The following is a 10,038-nucleotide window of genomic DNA, read 5'->3' on the forward strand; positions in this document are numbered from 1 at the left end:
AATCATTAGGCCAACAAATCTAGACATGTCGAGCAGTGGAGCTTGTCCTGCTATATTATATGCAATTTAGAGGCTAGATATTGAACAAACTAGCCAGGGTTGTTAGGTCAAGCCAAAGATAGACTAATTTACATGTATGCCACTGTAGTCACTGTCAACTGCACTGTCTGTGGCTTTTCCAGCAGACTGGGTGCTTAAGTTCACCATGGCACAAAATGATGGAATTTGTATTCCATTTCTGGTATGTCGGTACACAGTCTTGCAGCCTCCCTTTGACTATTTTTGTATTTTTATTAAAATTTTAAATGCAAATTCATTCAAATCAGCTATTTGTTTTGACCTGTGCATTGTAGGAACAACAGAATAATTGGAACCACGCAGAACCCAGTTATTTTGAAATCTCTATGCTACGAATGAATGTCCAAAATCTTCTGGGACCTTGTTGGCCTGAGGTAACCTCTACATTCATGCATAACACCATTGCCATGGTGACCAGTCTGGTGCAGAAGATGCGTTTCTCAAAAGCTACTGGTCACAAAAAGGATTGCACTGGATGCTAGCAATACATCCAGCTTGTGTGCAAGTTGCTTCATGTAAAACTTGAACAACAGGTCATGTCTCACAACTTTTCCATCAAAGGCAATACAATGAGAGCAGGGTTTGTGGTGCCCGGAATAAGGGGCAGAGTTGGAGCTCTCCACTTCTTTCCGCTCTCGGGTCCCGCGGCTCGGTGGTGCTGATGAGAGGATGCGAGTCGCTACTTTTACCACGCCCCGCCCCCATTGAGAGAGCAGGGAGCCGTCTGTCAATGATGCAAGGCATGCTTCTGAAAACCCTGCAACCTATCCAGACACAGCCGACCGGACCAGCTCGGAATATACTCCCGATTACAACTCTTCATCTTTCCAAACGTTCAACTGCACCCGAGTTTGGTTGGAGGGCATTTGAAGCAAGCAAAACTCTCTAAAGGGGTTTCTCTGTTTGTTTTATATGTCTTTAATGTATTTGGCTGTAGTCTCTCTCCTAAAACTCGAAATTGCCCATTCTTCCAAATGCTTCGCCCGTCATTCACGGAGGCAGTTTGCATGTGGGCATAGCCTGTGGATTTAGCCTACGCACAATATTGCCAGCGGGAAAAGGTTGGAAAAGGTTTTAGAAATTGCTCTTTTCTATTTTGGAAGCGCGTCCAATAATTTTCCACAATGGCTGATGCTAACGCAGAATGCAACATCAAGGTGTTGTGTCGTTTTCGTCCGCTGAACCAGTCCGAAATTATCCGTGGAGATAAGTTCATCCCAACATTTCAAGGAGACGACACTGTCATCCTTGGGGTAAGTTATTTCTGCTGGTCTCTTCCATCTATCACCCTAACCCATGCCATCGATGTGGGAATCTTCCAAAGGCTAACGCTAGGGGTTTCACTTTTAATCTCGCACGCAACACATCAAATACTGCTCAGCCAAGTCTGGAAGCTTAAAGGCATCTAAAATTTATGAAACTGGCGATGTAAAGTAGCCTGTAGCCTCTCCCAGTATTTTGAGCATATGTGAACATGTTGCATAACGTACCATAGCCTATTAACTTGATTGGCGTCTTCTGTACCTTGCTACCACTAAAGGGCAGCTGCCCATAAGGCTTGTCAAAATCTCTAATTAAAGCCTTGAAGGAAAAAAAGGCTACATCAAATTCATCAACGGTGTATGGCAGCCACTCATGTCATGTTTTTGACAGAAGCCACATGATTTGCCAGCATCGTCTCTCTCTCATTAAAATTAATTTTAAGATCAATACACTCAACAAGCCCGAGCTTTACCAGGAATGTGACAAAAAAAGAACTTAAAACTCATCAGTTTTTGAAGATACACCCAGTGGAGTTGCCCCCACCTTTGTGATCCTGAATTGTGTTGGTCATTACTTGCTGCTTTTCTAGCACTGATCTGCAGTATTTAGATGTGTTCTGCAGTATTTAGATGTGTTTTCTGTCAGAGGATTAGTATGCAGGACTGATTGATCTTATTTTTGAGTATCTCGCACACAGCCATTCTGCGCAGTTTAATTATCAGGTATACTGCAGATCTAATAAGAATGATAATTATGCTCTCTGGGTTGTTTGAATCCAGTGAATGGATTTTGGCTTTGCCTGTTTAGTCACTCAGTACAAATTGAATAGCAGTTGCAGATTGCTGCCACTGCTTTGGAACAGGAATGAAAATGACGCTGACTATAAAGTGACAGTATTTAGCAATCTGGTGGATAGATACCTGAGGCTGAGGTTAAAAGTGTGATTGTGCTCCATCCACCGATGACATTTTAGCATAATAATTGGCCAGCAGGAGCAAGATTATAGCGGCCTAAATGTAAATGCTGTTGTTCTTTACATGCAAAGTATATCTGGGCCAACACACACTCACACACACACACACACACACACACACACACACAGACACACACACAAATGGCAAGAAAGACAGACACATAGAGAGAGAGACAGAGAGAGAGAGAGAGAGAGAGAGAGACACAAAAGAAATCCACACCCATCAGGCCTGTGGGCCTTAGCCTTCAAGTGATGATGAAGTCAGCAGGAAATCCCTATTGTCTTACTCCGTTGTCATACACACACAAACACACAAACACACACACACACACACACACACATACATACATTGAAATGCAACACAGATTGTTGGGATAGATATCCCTGTTCTGTTGTCCTGCCTATCTTTCGTTGTAGGATCCTATCTAGCAGTATAGGACCTTTTCCACAAGCAGACCCATTATCACATATTTGATGTTGTTTTGGGATGGCAAGTTGGCAGCAGCTTGAAATTTCACTCATGCATGCATGCATCATTCTGGATGACTGCCTGTAAAGGTATTCTGGATGTTTTTGAAATCAGCAGAGGGGTGGAAAAAATACAGATGTTCACTGTTGTGGATTATGAAGTTATTTTAAACTATCTTGGTTTTGAATTTTACTGAATTTCTTGGGTCACTAGAGTTTCTTGGCATGATTCGTTTGATGGCAGTACTTGCGTTGATGAAATGGTTTTGTGGTCCATTCAAGCTCTGCCAGATAGAGAAAATAGATACTTTACATTAGCCTACAGATGATCACACATGGAAATGGTGTGTGCAGAAATGCCCTGAAATCATATTACCCAATGGGAGCAGTGATCAGACACCATGAAATGAGCACAGAAAAACATACAGTATTCTGCTGGTGTTCCCCACCAACACTTCTGGCACATATACAGTATATATATATGTCAAAGTGCAGCAGCAAGGGCCTTGAAAACCGATAATGTCTGGAAATAAAAGCATGCAGTTCTCTACTTACATTTTGATTCATTCCATGTACCACCTCCCCCTCAATTCTTCTGTCTCTGTTTTGTTCAGATAAACTTAATCACAAAAGCGTATGCACAGTTTTCATCTTTGTAATTGTAATTACTTTGGAGGCGTGTGGGATGTGAGTTTTTTAGATGCACAAGTGTATTCTGAGTGTGTATTTTTCATCTGCAGTAATGCTTTGCCAGGAAGTTGTGAAAAATATGTCTCCTAAGAGTTGAAATGCTGTGGCCGTCAGATTAGATCAGGATTAAAAACACCAGGCCGACAGGCAGGCAGGCATGCTCCAGGGATCCTGTACCGACTACTAAGCACTCACATTCTGACGGTTGATAAAAACAATTCACGTCAGGGCAGCGCTGATGGCCACACATTTATTTGGTTGCAAAAGGTTCCCTCCAGGACTTGTAAACTGACAGAGAAGATGATTTGAGTTGTTGAGTGAGTGTTTGCCCCCCTCTGGGTGGCAGGCAGAAGGTCGCCCGGAGAGATGAAAGGGCCAACATCAGAAAAGTTTGGTGTATTGGTCTCAACTGACTTCAAATAGGAACATCTCTGTGGCCTCAGAACATATGGATTGTTGAGCTCTGACTGGTAAGAAGTACAGTGGTCGCCAGTGTTGTAGTACTTGAACCTGGACTAGGACTTGAATTGGACTCGAGTTACAGTCATGGTTGCAGTCATCGCTCGACTTGGACTTGAATATTGATGAATGGCACTTGGACTGGGACTTGTGCACTGAGGATGTGAACTTGAACTTGGGACTCGATCATCTTAGACATCGGCTACACATCTTTTCAGCGTTACCCTAAATTTGTGCCTGATCATCTGGTTGGTTAACAATATAACACTATGAATTTATCAATGGCACAAAAACAACAATTGATAATGGTCAGAGGTGATCATGTCCACACAGGATCTTTTTCAGAACCCCCTTTAACTCTTCTGTAGGTAGGCTCAGTAAAATCACTCTAGAAATAGTGTCAGTAATTCTTTGCACTTTCATTTCCTGCATGTGTTTCAGTCAGTATTCATATGTCCATATGCTTGCACTCTTGCACTTTATGTGTATTAGGTTATATGTATATGTACATGTATGTATACATATGTACTTGTATGTATGCATACCTGTTGTGAGTATGTGTATGTACACATATGTATGTATAGTCATATATACTGTACGTATAGATTGCAAATTCCCTACCCACCACCTCTTTTCCTCTCACTCATAAAATACAACATTCTTAATCCATACTGTTGCAAGATGTAATATTGTAAATACACTACAATTGATTACAAAAAAAAAGAAAATTTATCTTACACACAACCACTGATAGGATGATGTAACATATTGGTGAACGCACCGGACCTGGGAGTAAGAACTGTTCAATTTTGATCTATTTTGAAACACAAATCAAAAAGCAATTTATTTTTTGTGTGTTCTAGCGTGGATGACTTGAACTTGAACTGATTAGTCAGACTCGGACTCTGACTCAGATTTGAACATTGAGAGCATGGGACTCGACTTGGACTCGAGGTTTGGTGACTCTGGTGTCCCCCTACACTGCATCCACCTTGCATCAGTACTGAGAAATTATCCAAACAATTCCTTTTAAGGGTGGAGCAGTAGTGCAACAGCAGAGCAACAGTAGAAGCGGGACTTCTATGACGTTACACCAGTAGCTCAAACACAGACAGATAGACAGGTAGACAGAGTTCGGACCAATAACTGCAGGAGTGCTGGTCCCAGTGCTGACTAGGACCATTCATTATAACCTGACACCAGGAAGACAGCAAATGTGGGATCTTGCCAGCAGTGCAGTTGTGGTTAAATTAAACACGGGAACAGAGTTTTTTTTTTTTTTACTGTAGATCCGAAAGTTGAAGACTGGTGAGACAATCAGGTTTCTTAGCTTTTTCTTGAAGCAGCTTCAGGGCATGAGGTTCCAAAACAATTAAATCCTTGAGTGATTTTAATGATAGCAGTCATATATTGCAGCCCCCACCTGTGTGACATGAATTATTATTATTATTATTTTGTTTCTCTTTTTCCATCTCTCATATATGGCCACCTGTGGAGCCCTTTAGGCTCCGTAGCTGTGTGACAGTAATAACCGTGCTCAGTCTGTTCTGCCCCAAGGCACGGCCTTTGTGTTCACTCCGTAGTGGAGTGACACAGCTGTCTCTAGTATTTCACTGTCTGAAATAATGCAGCGTCACAGGGGCCAGATTGTCCCTCCTAATCTTCTGGCAGGCAAAAAATGTGCCATGATGAATCATGGTTCAGATTTGGTGCTATGAATAAATAAACAAGCACGGCTACAACAGAGATAGCAAGTTATGGGATTTTTTTTTCTTACTCTCAGGCTATGGCATGTATCATATGTGCTGTACATAAGCTAGGGTTATCAAGGATGGATTTTCTATATATATTTATGCATCATGCAAATGGAAGTAAATGATGGTAAGTTATGATTTTTGTTTATTCCTTGATTGTTTGCTGTCATATCTCCCTCTTGTGCTGCAAGAGCTGGAAGTGCCTCACCACCAGCCCTCAAGAGGATAAACAGCTTCATTTTGTTTCCTTTTGTCCACTATGAAATAATTTTATGGTTCATGTGGCTGTTGTTGTTGCAAACGCTTGTGATTATTTGAAGCTGCACGCTTGGGGTGAGTTCAGCTCAAGGGGGCAAGGGGGATTGACATCCCTCCTTGTTAGCACAAATTATTAGATCCCTCACCATTGCTAACTATAGCTTGTCAGGAAGTGAGGGAAAGTGCCATCTCCACGCTGGATTTACTCTCTGAGGCAGTGTCTCTTAAACTATGGGTCACTGAGTCAGACTATGGGTTCCTTTTACCTTGGGTCTCTACTTGACAAGGTTAATCGTAGGTTTTTATGAGCCCTGATCCCAGAGTAAGACCAAACTGATTTAACTTCTCCAAAGGTTTTTGTTATCGTAATTGTCAGCCATTATTCTGCCAGTCTCAGCCTAGGGTGGGTGAGGGGGGGTTATATGGCTCTTGACTGTGATTAAAAAACTCATAATATCAAGTCCCTTGCCTCTGTATTGACCTCCCTGTCATCTTCATGGTAACATGGAGCTATTTGATTTTCTTTTCGTGTCGACCATGATAGATGGGGTGGGGTGGGGTGGGGGAAATGGGGGGGTAGCGGGTCAACTTGTCTGCAGTGAAATGGGGTAAGTCCCTTCATCTGTGTTAGCAAGTCCAATCGAAATTCACACGTTAAAGAACTATTGATTCTCTATTTTCTGCTGACCATTTATAATTCTATGGATTCCCTGTCCCTGGCTGCTGTTCCCTTGTATGCTTACAGCAGTCTACTATAGAAGCTCCAAAGCGCTCAAGGCTGCTGTATTCATAGCTGTGAGATGCCCCTTGTTTCCATTTTTTAGCAAAAACAGAAGATAAGAACAGTGTGAACAACCTCATTCTGCCACAAAAAGGTTCAAAGAGATACTGTATATTCCAGACCAAAGCTCAAAGTGTATTTCCCTTGGGCTTTGCTCTTTCCTGTGCCATCTCTCCACTGCGGGCTTGCCATATAGGAGGGAGCTTTGATTCTCCTGCATCATTAAAGCTTTGTGTGAGAACTGTGGAAATGAATGCAAATCATATGACGTGCAGCAAATAGGCATGTAATATTATTGAACATGAGTTGATTATTCGTCAGCGGCCAATTAGTTTGGAAGATGTTCGAATTTCTGATGGAACTGCACCTCTCCTCCCGTCATGCTTGGCTTGAGAGTTGATTCTCTTCTCTTCTCCCTTCTCACTTACGTGCCATGCTAGCAAATAGGGGGGAAAACAGCTGCTGTTGAAACACTGTTGACAGTGCATGTCGGACGCCATGTAAAGTCATCTACCTGTCTTGTACCTTTTTTTTTTACATATAACTCAGTCGGAGCTGTTTCTCCTCAAAGGTATTTCTCTGCAACGGGTTTTACTGTGTGTAAACCAAATAGAATCGAAAATAGAGATCCAGAGCCCCCATGTCCACTTTAGTGTTCTCCTAATTCTATCACTGCAGTGCACGCACCCTATCCAATTAGACAATGTAATGGGATTGCTGCGGAGGGTCAAGATCTGCACTCATTTCTCCTGTTGGATGCCACCATCACTGTCAGAGTGGTTGCCATTTCGCTAACTCTCTGGAAAGGGACTCTCTCTCTCTCTCTCTCTCTCTCTCTCTCTCTCTCTCTCTCTCTCTTACTCAATACGCCCTTCACAGTATTTTCCTCTGTCTAGCCATATTTCATGGTGTAATGATTCTGCTGCTCATTTCCTCATGACTCAGCAGCAGTTTGGGAAGATGTGAGAGAAGAAGCCAAGGCTCATCTCCTATCTCATTAAGGCAGGTAGAGGCTTCTAGCAGGTATTAATGATGCCGAGGGGGGAAGCTGGAGCCGGAATATCAAGAGATCAAATTATTTGGTAAGGATACGTGCCAAGCAGGCCAGAGAGGTGAGGGTCTACAAAATGAGAAAAGACTTGATGAGGCGAATTTTGCAATAAACCAAGAGAAAAACAACATTCTACTCAGTACTTCACTGTGAAGTGATCCTGCTCCTACTATAGAAGACTTAATTTGCCCATGATCTGCAAGGGCTGTCAGCTCTTCCTCTCATCTTCCCCCCAGTATTAATATTATATTGACTCCAATTTTGGCTCCAGCAGCCACACTCAGCAGGATATTAGCTGCTAGTTCCCTCCATCTTTATTTTTGCTCAGTGTGCATGTGCGCCAGGGCTAGATAAGGTTGTGTCGGTTCGTCAAGACTTCCCTGCCCATTTCTCTCCTTTCATGTCAGAAATGGGTTGCGACTACCAGGCTTCCAGCTTCGGGGAGCGTTAATGGAGCATCCTCTCCTCATTAGCCACGGCCCTGCCCAGGATCCTGCCCGCTCTCCGTGTCTGCCTGTGGCATCTGTGGGCAGTACATCGTGCCGCACATGCTCACACACGTGTATGCACATGCCAAGACCTCAAGCTGTTGGTACTGTATTAGCCTGCTGAAAGGATAGCATGGGATCCTGAGGAGAGGGAAATCTATCTGAGCATCCCTGCCCTCTGCATGCCCGGGCCTTGTTCCCTCCATTTATCACAGTTCAGTTTATCGAACTGACACTTGAGAACATTGACATCTACTCTAGGTCACTGGTTTTCAAGCATTTCTCTGGGGACTTCTCTGATGTCTCCAAGCACATTTTTTCTGTGCCCCAAAACTGATTGTACAGTCTCTGATACAGGTTAAAGTGAGTTCCCTGTTTTTAGGTTACCAATCCAAACTATCTTACATAACACTTGGGGAACACTTTGTGAACATACATCTTTAGACCTGTTTTAATCGTTGCATGACCCAGGTTTGGGTCCTAACCCAGACTTTTAAAAAGCACTTCTCTAAGTTACAGCACCATGATTCTGATGCTTATTTGTGGCTCCCAGCAGGTACACCGCATCAATAATCACCCCATGAATTTTTGCTCTTTTATTCCACTTCTTCTTGCTCCAACCCGCTCTCCTTGAGTTTCTAATTAAATCCATTTCGTGCAAACTCTTAATAGCATTCTTTTTTTTTCTGGCGGCTTTTTATTATCCAAATTAACTCGCTGCATGGCTCTGTCATTAGTCGCGGCTGAGTTACAAAGAGAATCCCTTTAACCATGTTGTTGATTTTTCCTGCAAATTTAAATCATTGCTCAGTGCTAGTTCTTGGATTGCTTCATTTCCCCATCAGTCATTCCCCCAGCCGCATTGGATTTAATAATTGCCACCAGCGTATACATGTTGATAGAAATGCGTTATGCTATATTTTTGTTATATCTCTATTTGTTCCATCGTGCTGTTTTATGGTCTGACTGATCAGTCATTCTCCGCCATATGTGGTCATTAACTCCACGCTAATGGTGCGACACAACTCGTTGGCATACTGGCTGGATTATGTGTCTTCCTCTGGCGCTTGTGCTTTTGAGGATCAGTCACAGCTCTGGATTCAGATGTAATTGGGACTGTGGACCAGGGCCACACAAAACACACTCATTATGATTTGGCACAGAACTAGATGAGATGTTGCATTATGCGTTGCCTGCATTATCGTTTCACTGGAACATTACTTCTCCCCTAATACCAGTCAATAGAGCTGCTCACGGGGCTAGGTACTAATTCAATTACTGGTAGCGAGGGATCGATGGCTTGGTTAAGAGCATTCTGTCTTACCAGGGCGTCAATCTCAGACAAAGAGGTAGAATAATAGGAAAGACATCAAAACTATGAATAAAACACAAATGGATTTATGCAGTGACCAAAAAAGTGTTAAACAAATCAAAGCTATCTTACATTTTAGATTCTTTAAAGGCGCTGCCCTTGCCTTGATGGAAAGGCAAAGGCTCTGGAAAGAAATTCATACATAGGCATCAACTTCACTATTTATATTTGTCTAAGAAATACATTTAAAGTATTTAAGCATAAGCCTTTAGATCAAAATGGAAGATAATGAAAAACAAAGTACATTCAATCAGGTGTGTCCAAACGTTTGACTGGTAACGTACCTTTGAACAACATTTTTGTGGTATAATTTTATACCCTCTTACAGTAGGTAAGTCACTTTTCTTTTGGCACAAAACACTTAGATGAAATGACATTGTACTCACGATAAAGACACTGTGGA

At 42.4% G+C, this 10,038-nt stretch overlaps 1 protein-coding gene across 2 annotated transcripts in view; it reads left to right on the top strand.

Annotated features, from left to right (window-relative positions):
• Positions 1–1,202: 1,202 nt before the first annotated feature.
• kif5ab (kinesin family member 5A, b) overlaps positions 1,203–10,038 on the top strand; it is a 53,519-nt gene continuing 44,683 nt past the window's right edge. For both annotated transcript variants that reach the window (XM_071544531.1, XM_071544532.1), the window contains exon 1: positions 1,203–1,331. In XM_071544531.1, coding sequence (XP_071400632.1) covers positions 1,203–1,331 — 129 coding nt within the window. The remainder of the gene's footprint in view (positions 1,332–10,038) is intronic.

This window comes from Centroberyx affinis, unplaced genomic scaffold, assembly GCF_046629955.1.
Source record: "Centroberyx affinis isolate AG114_WGS23_722 - 3 ecotype Tasmania unplaced genomic scaffold, CSIRO-AGI_Caff_v1 ptg004599l_1, whole genome shotgun sequence".
Classification (NCBI taxonomy): Eukaryota; Metazoa; Chordata; class Actinopteri; order Beryciformes; family Berycidae; genus Centroberyx; species Centroberyx affinis.